We start from the raw sequence: 21,878 nt of genomic DNA on the forward strand, positions 1-21,878 counted from the left end.
CACACGTATCGCTTCCGACACTTTTCAGTTCATATGTTTGTGTTCATTTTTATTCTAAACAAATCCCGAATTTATGAGAGCTTTAGAGAATTTAGCCGTGTGACCCCACAATTACTCTCATATAGATGACACCTAATTTATGAATATCCTGCTATATTCCTCTTAAAAAGTAAGAGACTAGTGTCATTAAGAACATTGTATTCAACCCTTCACTTCATCACAGGTAACTTAGGAATGAGTTGTGTGTTCAATGTTTTGAATCTCACTCAACTAGTTTGCCTATTGAACCTAAACCATGGGGTCTCCAATCAACTAGTTCGGTTTCCACCTAGTTCAATTCATTAAATTGGGTCTAACCCATTCCCCTCGATGTATATTTTACTTGCTCTCTAGGTATACCCTTTGTAAGAGGATCTGCAAATTCTCTTTTGTTTTAATAGTCATTGGATATTGTTTCATTTTTGAGCATTTCCTTAATTGTGTTATGCCTACACCTTATGTGCCTCGATTTACATTTTTTCAAGAAACCATACGAACTTCCACACCTTCTGAGCGTTCGTGTAAATTGAACTTGCCATCAGAAGTGCGTCGCCAAATCAGTTTCCCCCCACCCCCACCCCCGGGGAATAAACCACCCCACAAAACTTGATTCCAGTCATCAAAAGAAAATTTAAATACATCCAAATTATCAATTACAACACATTTATAATTACATATAATCATATAGATACAATCTGCCACTTAATTATTCAACCATATTAAATATCATAATTCTATTTTACACACAATTTAAAGAGGTTCCGTTTATTAGAAGTTATTCAATGTGTAAAAGTTTCCATTTTTTTTTTATCTGAATGTAAAAGTTGCATTCAAAAATATAATTTTATAAATAAACCGTCTACTTTTAACCGAAACTCTCTAAATTTTACTTAAATTTGAAGTACCAAAATCGAAGTTTGAATCCTTGCGTGCACTGCATGCATGTAGAAAAGGTAGAAGCCACAAAATATAAAAATGATAATTATACTACAACGCGAAATCATGTGCCTTCCACAATTCGAAGGCCAGATTTGTGCATCACCCACCCGTGTATTACAAGCTCTTACAAACTCATTTCCACCAAGATAAAAGTAACGGAGGTACAGAAAGAAATATTATAAAGAAGCAATCCAAAATGCAGCTGACTGTACCCGCAATATACATGCCCTCAAAAATCTCCTTATGTACGCTAAATTTCTATGGACCTGTATATGGAAAGCAATCACCCTCCGAAAGAAAGTAGGTGCCCTCACCACGGAGAAATAAATAAAGAAAAATAACAGAGCAGAACTCAGGTAGGGAGTACTGGCAATACTACACATCCTAGGGGATTATACCTCCCTTTCCCCACCCACATGAAAAAATATTTGGGCCCACAAAACAACAATGAAAAGTCCTACCAAGTCACCTCTATGTGAGCTTCATTGTTTCTTTAGCTGTACCACTCAGCTCTCATCCTGGTTATTTCCAAACTGCCTCTGTTGCAGCAGAGGATGCTTAGTTCAAACTGATGCAATGGTTGAGGATCAACAGCTTTCTTAGTTGTATATTTTAACTGGCTTCTCATATGTGTGACGGTTCTGCAAAATTTTGAGGTAAAAATGTTGAGAAGTGGGATGTATTCGACTTATCTCATAACCTAATCTAACACAAGCATATGTTGAGTTTGTAGGGTATGAGTGGGCCTTTCCACTCATCCCTATCTATTTGCCAAGTTCATAGTTGGAAACCAATAATACAGTATTTAAGTGGTGCAGCAGCACTTACCTGATTTACTGCATATGATCTCTTAGGAGCAGTATCAGCATGCTCCAACCCCAGGTACTGCTCCCAAGCACCATAAACATCTCTCCTCTGGAGAAAATGAAATCAAAATATTGGATTTAAGTTCTCAATACCAATAATCACAGTTGGGATTGAACCATCAGCTGTTCTACAAAGAAAACCAGAAAATACAAAATGAAAATACACCACAAAGATACCTGAAAACGACTGGAAACTATATCGGAGTCCTGCAGGTACTCGGGACGACCCAATGACAAGAATGCAAACTTCCACTGTAAAACAAAAAAAAAAAAAGCAAAAAAGTGGATGATAAGGCAAAGAACAATAATTTCATTTTATACTGTACTCCTATGAATTACAGAGTGTTGGTCAAGTACCTTTGCGAACTCTTCATCAGGGACCTGCAATTTCTTTTGTATGCGTGCCTTCACTTCAGCTAAAGTTTCACCTTCATGAATAACCAAGAAGAAAGGTTCCCCAAAATTCTGTACCTGCTGTTGAAATGTACAAACAAGAAGATGCTAAGAAAAACATACTTTTGAGTGCAAGTATTCTCCATATTCAATCACAACAGTATTCAAATTGATCCAAAGAATTTCTAAGAAAGAAACAATATAAATTTCACTCGCAAAAGAAAATGTTGAAAATCCAATACCATCTGGTTCTGTGCAGTCTCTTTTGTAAAGTGGTAAACATGAATCAAGCGGTCATGAAGACCCAAGTTTTTCTCTTCTTCTGGAATCTGATACAAAAGAAATAAGAAAGTCAGCTTCAAAGTACACTGGCATCCAGAATATCAATCCACTCCAATCGCATGCATAATCTTTTGGCGGTAAAACCCAGCGCGAATATATTACACCCCAATAAACTTGGTCTAAAAACGTTGAACTGAAATAAGAAACTCATCCCAAACATAATAATAATAGCATGCAATAAGGGGAGAAAGAGAGAGAGAGGAACTTACCTCCTCTGCACGCAATGTCCAGTACTGGTCATTTATATTCTCAATTTTTTCACTGTGTGGGAAGATCTGAAAAAGGAAAAGCAGATGAGAGATGCTTGAATTAAAAATAAACAAAAAATCAGAACATCAAAAAACAAAAAACAAAATCTGATATATTCTGTGTATGATAGACATGGAAAACCAATGTCATTCATAATCAGCACTCATAAAATTTGACCAAGGTATATATTTCCCATATAAAGAAGTTAATACCTTGTAGATCTTGTGATAGAAAACCTCAAGAAGTCGGAGTTCTGCATTTGGTTGAGATAGCTCTACCTGTTTCCCGTACACCATACACCATACATTGAGTAAGAGTGCACAACAAGAAAAACGGAAGTGAAGCAGATTTTTTAAATAATTTTCTCAAGAATCGATGCTCATGAGTAAAATCTCTTATATGCAACTTTAAACGACAAAAAGTACATCAGGAAGAGGAACTTTGCGCAACATAGGACTGCAAGATTACTACAGACATGTGACTGAAAATGGGACTTCAAGAATGATCATGAAGACCTTATTAAACACATTCATACATAATAAACACCAACAGCCACATAATGTTGAAATTTAAGAAAACCAAAACAAACAGAATCTTACCTTCGTTTTTAGCACATTAATCACATCCCCAACAGTGCTCTGCTTGGGCAATCTTATATTGTGAATCACCACCTGTACACAAATTACAAAATATTAAGATGTGCACCTGTAATGTAATCGTGGCCTAAGCAGGGTATGCTAGCCAATATTTCATACAAACCTCATCTTTTGTAGCATGATGAAATGCAACTTTCAGATTTTTTAGGCCTTGCAATTCTGGCAGGGGGATGTCCAAGACTTCATAATACAAAATATCAGAACTCTGCGAACGGAAACAAAAATTATAAATTGCAGCAAAAAAAAAATAGCAGCCAAAGTGAATGACGCTTAGGAGAGTGGGTTAAACAAAGGATGGAGCTCAATAAATGCCACCCTACTTGATTATAGTGGACCAGCATATCTGTTAAATGCTCTACTCCTCGATATTTGATGGGTTGGGGTTTAGGTTGTTGAGAATAGCAGTTATGCGCAGTGAGTCTGATTTTGGTAGGATCATCCAAACCAATTTGGGAAGCCACCTTCTCCACCACATCATCATAAGTGTGTAGCTTTGACCTAGAAACAATGATGTTCAGTTTCAGTACTGAACAACACCAAATAGATGGATATCCAACTATAATTGACATTGTCGCATATGGAAATACTTACAATTCTAAAGAAAAATCATCCTCTTTTGGTTTCTCCAAAGAGCGAAAATGAACAATCTGTAAGGTATCAACTCATTCAATATAGGTACATATAACATGGAACAGACTAAGCATATATAGCACTAGCAATTACGCAACAATATTCAACAATCGATACCTGACGGTTGTGTACATATTCCAAAAATGAAGGGACGTCAGGATATTTACATTCTTCACTTTCAAGTGGAGTAGGTTTTTGAAAGCATATAATGTCCCCATCTTCAATCTGAGAAACAAAAGCACAAAAAGAATTAATTTCCATAGCAGACACTTGCTTACAGTATCACTGTGCAAGAATATAGCAACAGTCACCTGACTTAATCGAAATGAGGTCCTCTTGTCAAGATGTTCACACATGATACAAGGCTCAAACTTTATTTCCTGAAAGTAGCAACAAAACAGATATTGAATATTATTTTTGAGAAATACTATCCAGCAGACAGCATCAAAACGTATCATACCTACAAACATACATTATAAACTTATATGTATACCAGTCTTTCTACGTGTGTAAGTTATGACACAGCTCATACTAATGAATTAATGTGCAACAAACCTCATAGAGTTCAATTTCTTCATCAGGAGCAAAACCAGCCATTTGATTAATTTTTGCTATTATTTCTATTGGCTTGGTAGAACTCTTAACAAAAAGCCGACCAACAAACCTGGACACACAAGATGAAGTAGAAATCAGCAACCACTAATTAAATACGGAAAATATTAGCCTGGGTAGAAAGAAACTGAAGTACCGTAATTCTCGTTTCTCAGGTTCATAAAGCTTAAAGAAAAGCAGAATATCATCCTTGGTTTTGTCTGGTGGAGGAATAGGAATTTTCTCCTGAAAGAAGGCATAGAAAAAATAATATTGTAAGAATCCCCTTCACAAAGCAATTTGAGCCGTAGACAAGCCTCCAACCCACAGGTCATAATGATAACAGAGTAACACAAGATTACCGGCCCAAGCTCTACTTCCAAAAACAACTTGAGCTCTGCATTGTGTGTTTTATTTGATGCCTCCCTCAATTGTCCAACCTATGAATGCCAAATAGATATCATCATTAGCTTGCATAAGGCACACGTGCCAAGCTCTGATCAGCACCACTCAAGGTTCAGATAAAAACAATACATTCATAATCTGATGTCAAGACTCAAAAGTCTCTCACAACCATCATGAAAGAATTATAGTAAGATAACTTGATGTAAAGAAACCCAACATCAAGTACACACACAATCAAGAGAGAAAGAGGGTAGAAGCACTGCCTCAGTATTTAATGAGCTGAAAATCCTTTCCATAATAGGTAGTCGAAGCACTTACGGTTTGTAATTCTTCCTGGGGTGTCAATGGTCGGTTGGGACGATATGTGTGGTTTTGCCTCTTGGCCCAAATCCAGAATCGCTGAAATTGCACTGGTATCCCCAACTCTTTCGCAACTTCCTCCTGTTAACCGTTTCAAATCAGAAATTTCATAATAAGTAATCATACTATCAATCTACACAGTTTTCATTCTAGGCGTAATAGTTTTAACACCCCCAGACTAATCTCCTACAAACAAAGAATAATAGTAATAATATTATTATTAGCAATAATTATATTATTATAACACAAAACTGAATGCGCAATATTGATTGACCAACAATTTACAATAACCCCAAACAGAAAAATGACATGAATACACGCAAGGAGTGCTGTACCTTGAAAAGGTTAAAGAGCGTCTGTTTCTGGATTCGAAAACTACGAACTTTGTCATGGTCCACAAGGTCAAAATATATGTCCCTTCCAATTTGTTCTGCTAGGTCCTCATCTCGAGCAACCTATTCATAACAATAAATGACCTCCACAATTATTCGTTTGATGGACAATAGCACATCTGAACAAGTAATGCGATAAATAAGGAGTCTTTACCTTAATAATAGTATAAAGATGGGCCTGTGCTTTATATCTCCTCTTGTCCTCCTTCTCCTCTTGTTCTTTCTTCAACCTTATCTGAAGTGAAACAAAGAAAGTGAGTTTGATCTCGTTTTTGTTCTGGTCAGTTCGTCTCTTAGTTGAAGACTTGCTCCTGATATATAATTAATTAAGTAAAGACAAGAATTTTACCCTTAGGTGTTCAGCTATGTCCTTCTCATCCACATCACATATTATTTTGTCCTTGTCACTGTCCCGGATGTACACAAGCATGTATGCGTTCGAGTATTTTGTAAACTTGAAAGGAGTATTATTAAAACCAGGATTGGTCTGGGGCATCTGTTCGACATAGACCACAACAAAAGATTTGTTAACAACTAATACACTATGAAAAGAAACTGATACACTATGAAAAGAATTAAGGATTGTCAAAGTAACTGAGATAAAGCGGAAGAAAATACCTCTTCCTCACCACCATACTGTTCCTCTAATGCCCTCTTCATATCCTCTTTTGTCACGCGTTCATCATCAAACTTATACCTAAAATAACAGAGGACAAAATTAATTTCCAGTTTGAGTGATAACCATCACCATGGCCAAGACACCCAAATTCAGGAAACAAATGTGGTAATCCATTACTTTGACGAGATTAAAATATATTGTTCAACAAAAAAAAAAAGAGGTGAAGGAAAAAAAAAGTAAAAAACTATGGATCATTTCTTGCTCCTAAATGTGAAGACCATCCCTCAAAAATCCTATAACATTTGTAAGAAAATAATCAAATTTCTCCAAGTGCTCACAATTCACTCCATCTAACAGGTGTTCTCATGGGAAAGTATTACTTTGACGAGATTAAAAATATTATTCAACCAAAAAATAAAAAGGAGGTGAAAAAATATAAAAAAATCTATAGATCATTTCTTTCTCCTAAATATGAAGACCATATCTCAAAAATCCTATTAACATTTGTAATAAAAGAATCAAATTTCTCTCCAAGTGGTCACAATCCACTGCATTTAACGAAACAGGTATTCTCACGGGAAAGCATCTGAAGAATATAGGGTGTAACTTTTGTTGACACATTCCATGGGAAAAGCATGTGAAAATTAAGATCCCACAAAAACTAATACCCTGGAATACGCAAGCAAACAGAGCAGCACACAACCACAGAAAGAAATGATTTCATAGAACCGTACCACTGATCAGTAAGGGTTGGCCTGATAAAAGCATAATAATGTCCTCCATGCACGCCACCACTATGAACTAAGACACTGTAGAAAAAACAGAGAAAATATCATAGTAGGAGCAGTTTAAAGTATATATATCAGAGCTTCAAGCACAGCATGAAAAAAAACACCAAGCAAGTAGAGATGCAGCATCAGTTTTAGGTTTTTTGATACTATTGCTTTTCAGTACCGCCGACGGCTAAAACCTATGCCCTTTTTCTCTATCTAACTTATTCCAACAGTGGTAGAGAGACGCCATTCATATAGTCACAAGTACATAGAAACTTTGGCAAAGAAGTATACTCCCACACATCATGAATCGCCATTGATCACAGAAAATTTCATGACATTACAATAATTTCGAGACCCTCCGTTTGAGGAATGCTACAGCAGAAACACCCAAATGGTAAAGGTGATCCATCTGTCAGGCAATCTGTACATCACATCCCACGCATTCTATATTTATATTATATTGTGAAAAGGAGCATGCCTTGCGTATGGAGCATACGAGGTCTAGAGAGTACTCATTATGCCCCTTGCACTTGGGAAACAATGTTTGGAGCAGAGAACTTCGAGTTTTCTAAAATAATTTCTAAAATAGTAGCAACCAACATGCCAAACTGGAAACTGTAGGCCATCCATAATTTAAAATTTTTAAATGTTATTTTAAACCCTATAAAGAAAGGTAGTCAAGTAAAATGCTGACGACACATAACGACAAGTTCAATCATACTGATATCAGTTACATTGAAGAAGTGGTCAAGGTAGCATAGATCATACAATAGTCCAGGAATAATAGATACCTATGAAGAGTGTAGAGGTTCCGCACACTCTTATCTGATTCAGGTGACAGATATTTGCCATTCTCCCTATCAAGGTCAAGTTGAAGAGGAAATTCATAGCGATCATTTATCTGCACAAAAAATAATAAATTCAACATCAATAGACATAAGAATAAAGAAATACAATTATCACATAGAAGAAGCATACATGAATTTTGTTATCTTTTATTTGTAAAGGCCACATTTTGCTTTCAGTTCAAAAGCTTTCCTCTCATCAGTTGTAAGACATACAATCTTTCGTGTAACTTACCGGTCGACATGAGGGAATGCAGAAACAAAGTGATAAAGCACACAGATGAAAGCTGAAGTAGAAAACTAACTTCAGATGCATACCTTTACCATAGTGTCCCTCATAAAATCATACTCAAATCGCTTTAGCTGAAGCTGAAGAACTGGAGGGAAGTCAATAAACAGGACACCCTTCTTAGCATCCTGGAAAAAAAGAAAAAAAATCAAACTTAAAATATTGCTTGCGAACCATATCTTCAAGATGTCATTACAAAAGAAAACTGAAAGTAAGAACACACTAAAGAAAGTAATTTAATGGATCAGAAAAATTAAGGGCAGCATCCAATCAAGAATTAAAACATAAAAGCCACAAGAACACACAGGAATGCCTTGAGAATGATGCATGTGAAAATTGAACTAGCATAAAAATTAAAGTTAAAACACAAGATTTTGCATGTAAAAAAAATGTTAAAAAATAATAAATAATAATAATAAGCAACTCAACACCTAAAAGGCTAAGATCCGAATTTCGTTCACAAAGGCACAGACATTCAGTAACTAACCTGCAAACCATGTTCTTCTGCATGGTACTTATTGTCACCCTCAAGACGTTCAACTTCAACATACTTGTCAAAAGAAGCGTAAACATCACGACATCCTTTTACATCAAGCTGGAGATCTGCAAAAAAAATAAGTACAAACCAGTGGCATGCACTGACATTTACAAAATATTTCCAACTCTTAAAAACTCAAAATGTGTGCCTAGAAATACATACCATAAAATGACTCTTTTCTTGTAGATTTGTAGTCCACATTGATGCATTCAATGTAATTCATGTGATGTCCTTCAAATAACTGCTGTATTGTACCCTCCACCACAGTTCCCTGAACCAGCAGAATCCATGATAAAATGAAACAGCCAATAAAACCCCAGAGCAAACTCAGAAGACTTCCTATACCTTCATTTTATCCTCAAGCTTTTCACATAGAACTCTATTAAGTTCCTGCACATCATGTTGCATAAACGAATCATATGTATCCCATCCAAAAGACTTGGTTAATTCTTTAGTTGCAACACTGCTCTCGTTGTATTGAAGCTTATAGAATAAACTTTGAAGAGCCAAAGGGATGCTTCCTGAAGGCATGTCATTCTCAGTTGTTGGCATATGATACACAGCCTGATAAATAAGTCCAAAATTGAGATAAGTAGTTCCATATAAAACTGAAAAGACGATTCAAATGAAAACAGAAGATCAAATTACAACCTTTCTGAAGTAAGGTATATGGTATAAAGTCTGGAGGAGTGAATTCATATAACAAGTTGCTCCCTGATTCTTGAGCCCAACATAACCAGTTTCCTTTTTTGAGTCATACGACCAGTAATCAAGGACCTTACGGACAACAACCTCGGCTTCAACAACGACTGTATCATTTACCAGGTAACCCCTGCTGGGGTCATAAAGATCACTGAGAGGCATGAATGATGTGAATCCCCAATCACTTTCTCGTGCATTGAATTGGTGCTGTGTGTCTGTATCATCATTCAAAGGATCAAGATTAGAAATCTAGAATAGAGTTGATTGCTGTTATAATAGGAAAGAATTAACAAGCCCATCCCACTCCAACAATCGTCCTAAAAACACAACATCAATCTGTTCTGATTGCGTGCTGTGCTGTTTGGATGCTTGATGTGAAGAAGACTAGATCTCATATTGCTTCTAGATTCTAATTCATAAAAAAGTTTCATACAAATGTAGAAGGCAAAATTAAGGCGACACACGGATTTCTCGTGTATTTGCAATGTACTTCCAGTTATAGTGATGGTTAATGGCATTTTAATATGGGTAAATATCTTAAATTCCTAGTTTTAACTTCTTTTGGGTGCTGGGAATCATAGCTGCAACCACTTTGATAAAAACTAGGGATAGAATTAAGAGTTCAGGAAAGAGAAAAAAGGGCACTGTAAGAATAACAGAGGGTGACAAGGGTGGATTAATAAATTTCAAAATTTGGCAGGTGAGTACATATGGAGGGTGAGGAAATGAGACCTTAGGGTGGCAATAGCACCACAATTCCAAGAAAATCTTTCATTTTATACTAATTACTGATCTCTATTTGACCTCAATTTTCAACCAAAAAAAAAGCTCTATTTGACCTCTATATAAAAAGCAGTCATCTCTTGCTTTGCTATAAGCTTCTCAACCCACAGTATATAACGCATGCATACCATTAGTGTCCACAAGGACCTTTCAATTGCACATAAATATAGAAAATGTTCTTTTTTGTACTGTTACTGTTCAATCTCTATTTGAACCCTAGATACTTGTAAATGCAGTAATCTCTTGTCTTGCAATAAAATTCTAGACCATATATTATGGCCAATGACACGAAATCATGAACGTCTGTCTTCTTATTTCTTTATTTGATCAATTTATCCTGTTCTGGAAGGAAACTATAGGTAGCCTGTTAAAGCTTAATGTTATCCCTTATGCAAAAAAGCAGAACAATAACTCACCCGGCACTACCAGGGAAAACAAAAAACAACACGAGGTATTAACTATTTCCTTTCTTGCAATATCATATCCCTTCAGTACGCCAGAGAGCTCAGTTACATCCAAAGTCTACATATTATAATAAATGAAACACTTTTGCTTCCAACCAAAGCTGAAATATAAACTTTCGAAACAACAATATTGCCAAAAACAATGGGGAAAGTTTCCAAATATCAAATGAGTACATGCTAGGTAACAATGGGAATAATAAGTAATCACCAAAACCATTAAGAACGATAAACAAAGACTGAGCACTGGAAACATGAGTTGCTCAAGTTTACCCTTCAAAAAAATTGTAATTAATTAATTTCATCTGTATGCCTCATTAATTTCTTTATCAGTCACTTTTCTTTAATCTTTCCAAACTCCCAAAAAACGATTGCCACCATTGTCAGGTAGCCAGGCAGCAGTGCTGTCAGCAGGCCAAGGTCTTAGAAAGGGAGGGGAAGAGGAAGAGAGATGTGGGCTGAAAAAATCCTTCTTTTGTTTCTATAGTCATTCACTTTATGGGGTGATATTGAGGAAAAAAAAAATACTTCCAGGAAAACAACTAAAAAAGAAGAGGGGTCAACAAAGCAATCTATCAGGTTAAATATTACCTCAAGGATGTCCATTTCAAGAGTAACTTCTAAATGACACTAAGGAAAAAATGAAAACTCAAATACCGAAACCAAATAAGTACAACAAAGAAATATACCCTTTCTAATTGAGTACTTGTTGTGAATCTGATTAACTATAGCCAAGCTAAACTGCGCATATCTACTCCAACCATAAGGCAGCGCCTGCGAATCCGCCACATCCAAATACATTGACAAGTAGTCCACATTGTTTCCTTTAGGAAAAATCAGTATCCGCCTGATCAAACAAACCAAAGCAAATTTAACCAAAAAAAGAAGAAGCCATCACCCAGACACAATAAAAGCCAACTTCATGAGCGCAAACACATGATTGTCATGGGAAGAATACCATTTATAACCACCGACGATGAACATGTCAGAGTAGTGCTTTTTGGTGTTCAACCTCGAAAAGCTCTCAATTGTCCAAGTGAACTTCATCGTTGGAGGCTCCTCCACTGGCTGATTATCAACTGTACTCGCTGGCTCCACTTGAGCTACTATAAACACATCAAATACCATTAAACATCAGAAAACAACAAAACCAAAACCCTAACAACAAAAAAATCCATTCACTCGCACTCTTAATCCCCCAACTACACCAAATTCGCACAAACCTCAACCATCCAGATCAACTACGCAACACATAAAGCTTCAATCCAACTCTCTAAACACAAAAATTAAGAAATCGAAACAGTAAACGATGGCGTTAGTCTTGAAAACACAAACCTTCCATGGGCTGAGGACCTTCGACCAAATCCGTATGCGGCACCAGCATCTCCTCGTCCTCTTGCTGCGAGCACAGAGACACAGTCAGAGCCCTGATCGAGCAATAAACAAAAAAAAAACCTAACCCTATCCTACTACTGAATCATAACCCTAGCGAATCGATACTGTTCAAGTGAAGCGAATCACGAAATTGAAGGCAATTCGAGAGCGAATGGGATGACCGGAGCCCTAAGCGATCAGAAATCAACAGCGAGAGAGAAATTGAAGGCGGTGAAATGTAGAGGAGGAGTTGATACTTACATCTACAGGTGGAGGAGTCATCATAGTCATTGATGCGGAGCAATGGACCGATCCACAAATCTGAGAGAGTCGAATCGAAACAGTGAAAACTGTGAAGATAGAGAGAGAAAGGAGAGGGAGAGAGAGAGAGAGAGAGATTTAGAGAGAAGGGGAAAGCCAAGCGGGGCTTGGTGTGCAAAGGAGAGAGGGGGATTGGGGCACTCCCGAAAGAAACTGGCTCGGAACCAAGCCGCGCTGAGTGCAAATTTCGGTGAGGGGTAGAATGGGAAAGTCGATAAAGTAGGGGGGGCAATATGGGGAATTCAGGCTCTCGCGCGGGTGCGGGTGTGGGTTTTAGACAATGAGATCTTAGAGAGTGCCAGAAGGACCAGTGGGAGGATGACAGGTATTGCGGATGGGTTGGGTGGGACCAGAGTACACGTGGCGATCTGCGGAGGTCACATGCATCGTGCGTGTACGCTCAAGAAATGACGTATTATAATCCTTCCTCGTACAAACGCTCCTGATTGTTCTGTAAAAGCTGCACCACGTCTACGCGCCTAGCCTGTGTGCTAGGGTGTGCTAGAGCCTAGAGGAACAATATAAATAAAAAAGTTCTCATTACCAAAAGAACGAAAGGGGTAAGGCTTGGGTCAACGGTCAACCCAAGAAGTGACGGTGTGGAAACTTGGATTATGATTAATATTAGATTAGACTTCGATTCTCCTCTAATGAATTAACAAACGAAAAATGTACAGGAAGAAAATCCACTTGATTAACTGGAATGAAGTTTGTAAGCCTAAAGTTAAATGGAGGTTTGGGGAATCAAAAAAATTCTACACATGAACAAAGGGTTGCCAATAGAGAATTGGAGATGGCTAGCTAACAAATTTCTATAATGATAATTGGTCTACAATTTGGGGTTTTGAACCACTTTACTTCAAATACTAGCAATTTTAATGTTGGTGGAACTGTCAAAGATTGTGGGGGAGTGGAGTTTGGATTTATTGAGAGCTGCTCAGAGATTCCAAAGACATAAATTGCTGCTAGTCCTAATTATTCCTTTTGTACTGATAGTCAAGAATATATGGTGTATTTGTTGCGTGATTGTCGGTACGCCAAGCAAGTATTGTGAAGGCTACATTTACTTTAGGTTGTTAATAATTAGGAATGGATCACTGCAAGCTTGAAGCTAACAATGTGTTTCTATGGAAACCTGCAGTGGAATTTATTCTTCCTCTTCTGCTGTTGATACATCTGGAAGTGGAGAGATAAGAGGATTTTTCAGCCTTCTTTTACTATTCCTTTTAATATTTCTCAAGTCATTGTGAAGTATGCTGCCAAATGGAACACTGCTAGCAGCAAAGCTAAAGCTGGGAGGAGTATGCAGATTGGAATGGTTTCTTGGTGTAAGCCTGATGGGGAGATTCAAATTAAATGCTGACGGATCTAGGTCCTCTAATGGTCTAATTGGAGCTGGTGGAGTCATAAGAAATGCTACAGGTGATTAGATTGGCGACTTTATGGTGAATGTTGGTGCTGGTAAGGTTCTTCAAGTTGAAGCTTGGGGGCTGTCCATGGTTTTGCTACTAGCTGCCTCCATGACTATTAAGAATTGGAGATGGACTCAGACTTTGCTAATTTAGTGACTCTTGTCAACAATAGCAAAATGGAGTTGCACCTTCTTGGCACTATCCTTCTTAATTGCAAAACTCTAATGAATGCCTTTGATTTTGTGAACCTCAAGCATAGAGAGGGAAATTTGTAGACCTTCTTGCCAAAAAAAAATGTACTACATTCTTTAATGCACACCCCCTATATTTTTTTTGTCATCAAACATCCATTCATACCCCTCCTCATTAATAAATAAATAAAAGAAAAAATAAAGAAGAATCCACAAAAATAAAATAAGAATTAAATGCTTTATATATCAAAATATTAGTTAAATATTTTCTTATAGGTTAAATTCTCTCATAGTTTTCATAATACAATCGACGTCTCTTCAAGATCATATGTATGAAACCAAATTGGTTGAAACATATTGAAAGAAGTTATAAAACCATCAAATATATCTTGGATACATGAATACATCATGATCAATCACTTTGTTTGCAAAACAACCGCCATGACTCATTCTTTACCGATTTTAATATTGACCATGACTATATCGATCATAAACATATCGACATACATTGAATAATTTAAAATCTTGGAGGCATCAAGTTTTTCAACTTGAAAAACAACAAAGGTAAGAAAGTTAAGTTATTCAATCTTCTAGCGATATATCAACCTCATTCATTGAGAGATGTGAGAAAGAAGAAAGGCAATCAGTATTTACCATATTGATATGTGCCGAAACTAATTAGCAATTAATTCCACTATATAACAAAAAATAATGCTTTAAATAAAAATTAATGATACATAGCCGACCTATTTTTTTTCTTAAGTTTTTCTCATTTATTTATTTAATGAGGAGGGGCATAGATGGACCTTTGATGAAAAAAAATGAGACAAACAAAATATAAGGGATGTGCATTAAGTAATTGAGGGGTGTATTTAAAATTTATCTAAAAAAAAATTTACTGCATTCTATTGGGACATGCACTCTTCATAAACCTCTTAGCCTGGTGACTTATGTTCTTATTGATGACATCCTGGATTTTGCTTTTCCCGTCAAGTTTATAGTAGCCAATCTATCTGATTAGTGAGTTTCTTTCTTTTTCATTTTGTACCAAAAAAGAAAGATGTGCAAGGTTTAATGAAGGGACATGAATTGTAATCAATAAAAGCCAAAGTACACAAAATTTTATAGTATAACTTCTCATTTATGGATGGGTTTGAATTTGTATCTAACCGATGCTAAAGGAAACTAAAGCCGTGTATTCAATCTAAATTTTAAATGATTCTGTCTAACTTTTAATAATTCGTGAATTCTCGTAGATTCTAAAGAAAGAAAACCATAAGGTGTGGATAAGTATTTGTAGTTACCATAGAGAGAAAACAACAATACATTATTTCCTTTTGTGGCTCCTAACAAGCTATGCACATATAGATGCTTCTATAGGCCACTTGTGTAGAGCAAACTTGAGAGCAAGTAGCACAAATTTATGCAAGATAGAAACATCCGCACACCTTGTCCTTCTTCCAATTTCCAAATCCTTTGAGTTTTTTTTATCTGCAACATCATCGAGGCAACTTCATTAATTCTTCAAAAATTAGGGTAATTCTCAAAAAATAAAAATAAAAATAAAAAATATGATACAAAATTTTTGAAGGTAGTAAGATGTCGTGTCATTTAAGAAAGAAAAAAAAAAGAGTACTTTATCTTTTATCACTCAGTGCGAGTATGATTTTTTTTTTCAAAGAAGTCCACGACCTTAAAGAAATTACTGTTTGGAATTGCTTCTACATAAGTGTTTTGGTTAGATAGCACTTCTGAGATCAAGCGCTTCTCGAATAAAAAAGTGCTTATAATTAAAAAAGCCTGCTCCCCAAATTTTGTTGAACACTGCCAATTCTAAAAGTTATCTCAAACAAAGATAATATCTTCCAAATATGTTTTAAAAAGTTGGTAAATGTTGTCTCCTCTTAAGTTATATGATGATTAATGAGGGTCTAATGAGGACTTTAACATGAGAATTTTATAAGAACTTTTAAATTAACAGTTTGATGACGTGTGTTGTAGAATTAATATTTCAACTAAAATTATGACAATTCATCAAATTGTTGATTTAAAAATCCTCACAAAATCTTTAATTTAAAATCCTCACTAGAGCATGTCCCTTGATAAGTTGATATGATTATGGAATTAGCAACTCAAATCCAAGTTATAGTAAGAGGAGACAACATAATCCTCTTACTGTTACCGTGATGATGAAGTTTATGATTATCTTTTCAAAAGTCCGTAAATGTTGCCTCATTTGAATTTTCCCAGGATACCGGTTTAATAAAATCATCTTTCTGCATCACAAATTATTTTTTCCCATCCGCCCAAGGCCAACCAGACATAAAAGGATCTAAAACTCTACATATTAAATGTCTGATTGACATACTCATGAGAATGCCAATACATTACCAGAACAAACGCAAGCTATAACTCAGAAAGCCCACTCATATATGAATAGCGGAAAGAGAGGCATGAGAGCAGGAGATAATAGTGCCACCAAACATAACATTAGCTGAAATATGTATTATAGAAGGAAAAAAAAAATTAGCTAAATTATTCATTGATATAAAATAGATAATTCAAGTATTAATCAGACAGACTAGAAATTCCATCACAAAAATAAAGTCGGGGAAGTTACTACTAACAACACGAAACATTGAAAAGAAACAGCATACATCGGCAACACAACTGCCATTGACCAACAGAGATAACAGTCGTGCGCATCTTAGCAAAACTGCGGTAGGAGCCAACAGAAAATCACCGCAACCTTCTTGCTTCCCTCTCAGACTCGAGCAAGGTAAGGATATCACCCTCCCTCACTGGTCCCTTGACATTCCTCATGATGAACCGATTCTGATCATCCAAAAACTTGACTCTCACTTGAGTAACCTGTCCCCTAGACCCAGTCCGGCCCATGACCTTCACCACAAGAGCATGCTTCACTGTGGATTCCATTCTTCACCAAACAATAAGGAAAAATTAGAAGGGAAAAAAAAAACAAATTCCAATGGCAACTGAAAGTTTTCTTTGCTTTGGAAAGAAGATGCAAAACAAATCTACAATAATGCATGCAAAGTAACTGCAAATCTTACCAAGCATGTTGGCAAAACAGAAAGCAACAATACCAAAGAATGGCCAACCAACAATCAAAACCAAAAGGAAACGCTATTCTGCGTAATACGACCATTACAGATTGAAGACAAGTTAAAAACATCCAATGCCAAAGCAGGTCAGCCCTCAATTGGGTTCCTTAATAAGCATGGCATTTTCAAATAAGAAATCACTAAATATATACAATACTTCTGTGTAAATCCAAGTGCGGATGTGTTGCAGCATATATTCAAGTTCCACATTACATTAGTTCTATCTCTTATCAAGAAATAGCACATTAGCTTAATCAAAAACACCAGCCAACTACACCAAGTATATATCTGTTTTCACACAGAGAAAACCTACAAGCAACAAAAGGCCCACTACTCATAATACAGATAAATATCCAAGCATCAAAACCAACCACTGAATAGGACCACTAAATATCAAAACATAATCACAAACACGTATACCATTTAGCTAAAAGCTTCAGCAACTGAATTAACCCATATAGTGAACAACAAAAACCAGAGCTTCCCTTCTTAATCTAACAAGTCGTTAATCCGAAACAAAAGTCCAAGCCAGATTTCATGAAATACCCAGAACCCTTTTTCACGTTCGTCTTTAATTTTTCGTATTTAGTTCACAAAATCAAAATTGAATACGAAGAACCAACATCGGCATCAGTAGAATTTGAGCAAACATAAACGTAAATGGAAAAGAAGTCGAGGGGTAAAGTGGGTACCTCCGATCCTGAAGAGGCTGCGACTCCGATGCTCCAAAGACAGAGAGAGAAAATGAGCAGGTCTGGCCGCGGCAGTAGGAGAGCACCAAGAGGAAGCGAGCGTATAAATATGAAGGAGAAAAAGAATTAGGGTTTTGCATTTGATGTGGAATTACCAACAAGCCCATGACATTCGGGTTATGGACCGGTTCCTCTAGGACGAGGCCGATGAGCTGGGTATGACAGGGACCAATATGAAATTTCCTTGGAGGGCCCAGCATGCCTGTTTTTGATACAAATTTTCTTTCAATAATTTGTTTTTTTTATGCTAAGAATTAGCTACAATTTTTTTTTCATTTTTTTATTTAAGTTTTGGTAGAATGAGTCTTCAATACTTCCGAAAATGTCAAATTCTTGCAAACGAAAATTCGGAAGCCTATAGTTGACTGAAAGGATAGTATCATGTTTCAATTTTTACACTAGTAGTATCTTCTCTTTTTGTCTCTTTTTAATTTATAGCCTCATCTCCTTTTCTACGAATTAGTTATGATCTATATAGTCCAAAACTTCTTACGTAATTTGTAATCTCATCATCTATTTTATAGATTAGTTCTCTTCTTCTTTCTTCTTAATTTGTTCGAAGGATTAGTTGTAGCCTACATGATTAAGCTCAAACCTTCCTTCCTAATTTGTAATATCACAGTGGTGTCCACCTGATCAGTTGCTGATCAAAGAATTTATGCTCAACAACCCTTACATTTACATCCAATAGTGGAAAACAAAACACATCAATTTAATAATAATTCTCTCTATCATTTGATTTTTTTTTTTTTAAATAGTAGGGTTTGGAACCCAGTCAAGCTGGGAGGCTCTATCATTGAATTTATATTCAAAGATAGTTAAGCATTATTTTCTTGATAAATAACTGACTGTGCCATAATTTCTTTTACATCTTAGGGCCTGGGCTGGAGGGCTGCCTCTCTCCTCTTTCCTTGCCAAAAAGAAAAAATCGGTTTGGTTGTCTCGTGGTCCAGTCACCATTACTAGCTACTGCATCGGTTGCATGTGAAATTGGAAATTTGTTCATATGCTGCATGACTGCCACGCACACAAACCAGCCATGGCCAAGTTTCGTCAAGGCTCCACCACGTAGCCACCAAGTCTAAACCCAAAAGCACCGATCATCATCCCTATCTCCAAAACCCTCAAAACCACGTGAAGGAGCCCTCAGGAAAAACAAACCCAGAATCCATCTGTCACAAACTCACCCAATTTATATACACCAGAAACGAACCTGAGCGACCACACCAATCTCTAATAATGGAGACCACATACGCAGCTCCCGGTACCACAGTGCAGACGACCCCATTGGTGCACGTTGGGGATGAGGGACTGAGAAGAACGAAGATGAGGGTGATGGTCGCCATCGACGAAAGCGACTCGAGCTTCTACGCGCTCAACTGGGCGCTTGACCACCTCTTTATCAACGCGCCGAGTACTCTGGAAGGCGGCGAGGGGGAAGGGGGGATGGTGACGGTGGTCCACGTCACGCAGCCGTTTCAGCACTTTGTGTACCCTGCCGGACCTGCCGGAGCAACCTATTATGCATCCGCGTCGGTGGTGGAGTCGGTGAAGAAAGCTCAGCAGGAGAATTCTGCTGCCATTCTCTCCCGCGCTATGCAGATTTGCAAGGATAGGATGGTAAGTCATCGACCGACTTCAAATAAGTTTATGTATGGAACTGTATATATGGTTTTAGTTCTGATTGTAATTGTTGAGATTGATAGGATCTAACGGTTGATTTTCATTAAGCTATAATGCACATGTATTAATATTGGTGGAGAGATCGAACTTGTGTGAATCAATCGAGGCATAGCTCAAGTAATGAATGAGGATGGAGAAATGAGTCGGGGTTCAGATTGATGAATTTGTAATTAGATAGGAGTTGCTGGCTACATATGCATTTTGGTCCATTTAATTAACATCATTACATGTAATTAATTGTGCAGATCAAAGCAGAAACTCTGACTCTGACTGGAGATCCAAAGGACATGATTTGTCAAGCCACAGAGCAGATGCATGTAGATCTTCTTGTTGTGGGTAGTCGTGGCCTGGGCATGGTCAAGAGGTAAGAACGTACAAACTCATTAATTGTAAGACTACTTAATTTACTAATTGATCAAAAATATTCCCATGAACTCGTACGTATATTTGATTGGGTGCTTGCAGAGCATTCCTAGGAAGTGTGAGCGACTACTGCGCACATCATGCATCATGTCCAGTCATGATTGTAAAGCCACCAAGGGGGTCTGGAGCAAAGGGGTCTGCATCATCTAAAAAGTAGATGGGGGAGATGTTCGTTTGAATTAGGGTTTGTCATTTCAAGTGACAACTCTAGTATTAGGGTTTGCGATATCAAGTGACATCTCTACAACGTACTAAATACTTGAAAATGTGTAAATTAGCTGGCTGCAGAGTTGCTTTGCTTGTTATATATATAAATAAATTGACCAATGCAAGTTCAGACTTGAAAATGAACTTGAAGTGGTTTTTGTGTAATGCGAAGGTACATAATGTAAAGGCCAATGTAATTGCTCAATGGAATGTGGAGGTTGTAAGGCTATTTTTTACAGTTTGTATAAAATGGGAATAAAATTCTAAGAGGACTTCTACATCAACATTTGTTTTTTGGAAGGAAATTTTTTGGAAGGAAAAGACGACACACTATATTAAATTGAGAAGTACATGGAGCGATGCAAAAGTATCGAAAGAAAAAACAATAAAGCATAACAAGATGCATAAATTTATCTATAAAGGAGGGAAACAATAAAGGATAGCAAGAGACACAGACACTTCTAAAATGAAAGGTAACCATGTGACTTGATGTCGGACGACATCGCTGCACTGCATATGTCATATAATAGAAACTGTAGCCATAACCGGTGATATGATCACCTAGGAGAGGTGATTCGCTCACCGGGAGTTTGAAAGTAACTGAGGGTGTCATAAACTCGAAAATTAGCAAACGAACTCCCTAGAACCAGAACAAATACCAGATCAATATGAGCAGCTGTCTCGGACCCATGATCCAGATGTGAATACGACCTGGGTCCCAAATTCGGATCCAAATCAGGCTGAATCCAAACTCAAATATGATGGGTCAAACTTGACAAAGGCCCAAGCCCAGCTTAATCTGATCTGGGCACCCTGGCCTCATCCCGACATCCGGCCAACCTTCCAGATCCGCCACACCGCCCCACCGAATCGCACCGCTGCATCTCCGACAAGGCTAGGTCGACATTGGGATGGGAATCCCATAGCAATCTGTTGACCCAAGCGCTCAACCCTCTGGCTCCAAACCCAACCGCAGCAACCAGATCCACCCATAGGGTCACCATCCACCGCCGAAATAACCCATCAACACCAGGATACCGAATCACCGCCCTCGAAGCAGACCCGAACTCAAGACCTCTTCCCATGAAAGGACCGGGATCCCATGTCTGATTTGGATCCACAAAACCACGATGCCGGTGTCCCCCACCATTACTGAAATAGAGAGTAGTAGCGACACGAGCAAAACCCGTCGGGGGTGAATCCCAACGCCAAGGCGCTGAGATTAGGGTGCAACAACCGGATGGTTGAAAAAGAGAGGTTCGTGAAACCAAAGAACTCACTAGCAATGGACCACGAACGCCATCGTCGCAGGCCAAGGAAATCAGACGACCAAACCCTAGGGTTAGCCGCCGCAGAGGTGAGAGAGCGAGAGCTCTCATTTTAGGCTTACGAAGCCTGTTTGGTATTTTAAACGACTTCTAAATCAACATTGAATGACATGAGTGGTGAATAATGGGGTGTATTGTATTTGGATTTCTATGATGTTTTTAAGAATTTTTGTGGAATTTAGAAGTC

At 37.4% G+C, this 21,878-nt stretch overlaps 3 protein-coding genes across 4 annotated transcripts; 1 reads left to right on the plus strand and 2 right to left on the minus strand.

Moving 5' to 3' along the window:
• Positions 1–982: 982 nt before the first annotated feature.
• On the minus strand, positions 983–12,725 carry LOC112195160 (ubiquitin C-terminal hydrolase 13). Of its 2 annotated transcripts, none has more exons than XM_024335519.2 (32): positions 12,511–12,725; positions 12,211–12,274; positions 11,834–11,981; positions 11,565–11,722; positions 9,581–9,846; positions 9,275–9,493; positions 9,092–9,200; positions 8,879–8,994; positions 8,421–8,519; positions 8,049–8,158; positions 7,216–7,290; positions 6,481–6,559; positions 6,212–6,358; positions 6,017–6,097; positions 5,806–5,925; positions 5,429–5,551; positions 5,068–5,145; positions 4,863–4,951; positions 4,670–4,778; positions 4,426–4,494; positions 4,232–4,339; positions 4,076–4,131; positions 3,805–3,982; positions 3,588–3,689; positions 3,428–3,499; positions 3,041–3,106; positions 2,789–2,854; positions 2,480–2,566; positions 2,202–2,315; positions 2,022–2,096; positions 1,807–1,893; positions 983–1,619 (listed from the first exon to the last, which is right to left on the minus strand). In XM_024335519.2, the coding sequence occupies exons 1-32, from the start codon at positions 12,538–12,540 to the stop codon at positions 1,578–1,580; spliced, it is 3,342 nt and encodes a 1,113-aa protein (XP_024191287.1). In that variant the 5' UTR covers positions 12,541–12,725; the 3' UTR covers positions 983–1,577. The 2 variants fall into 2 exon arrangements, with proteins under 2 accessions (XP_024191287.1, XP_024191286.1); XM_024335518.2 differs by having other exon boundaries at positions 2,202–2,318; positions 12,511–12,724.
• Positions 12,726–16,684: 3,959 nt separating this feature from the next.
• Positions 16,685–18,191, minus strand: LOC112195162 (40S ribosomal protein S28). Its single transcript, XM_024335522.2, has 2 exons — positions 17,991–18,191; positions 16,685–17,111 (listed from the first exon to the last, which is right to left on the minus strand). The coding sequence occupies exons 1-2, from the start codon at positions 18,155–18,157 to the stop codon at positions 16,913–16,915; spliced, it is 366 nt and encodes a 121-aa protein (XP_024191290.1). The 5' UTR covers positions 18,158–18,191; the 3' UTR covers positions 16,685–16,912.
• Positions 18,192–18,960: 769 nt separating this feature from the next.
• On the plus strand, positions 18,961–20,528 carry LOC112193591 (universal stress protein YxiE). Its single transcript, XM_024333780.2, has 3 exons — positions 18,961–19,670; positions 19,979–20,097; positions 20,199–20,528. Exons 1-3 carry the CDS (start codon positions 19,290–19,292, stop codon positions 20,311–20,313), a joined length of 615 nt encoding a protein of 204 aa, XP_024189548.1. The 5' UTR covers positions 18,961–19,289; the 3' UTR covers positions 20,314–20,528.
• The last annotated feature ends 1,350 nt before the right edge of the window (positions 20,529–21,878 follow it).

This window comes from Rosa chinensis, chromosome 3 (genome assembly GCF_002994745.2).
Source record: "Rosa chinensis cultivar Old Blush chromosome 3, RchiOBHm-V2, whole genome shotgun sequence".
Classification (NCBI taxonomy): domain Eukaryota; kingdom Viridiplantae; phylum Streptophyta; class Magnoliopsida; order Rosales; family Rosaceae; genus Rosa; species Rosa chinensis.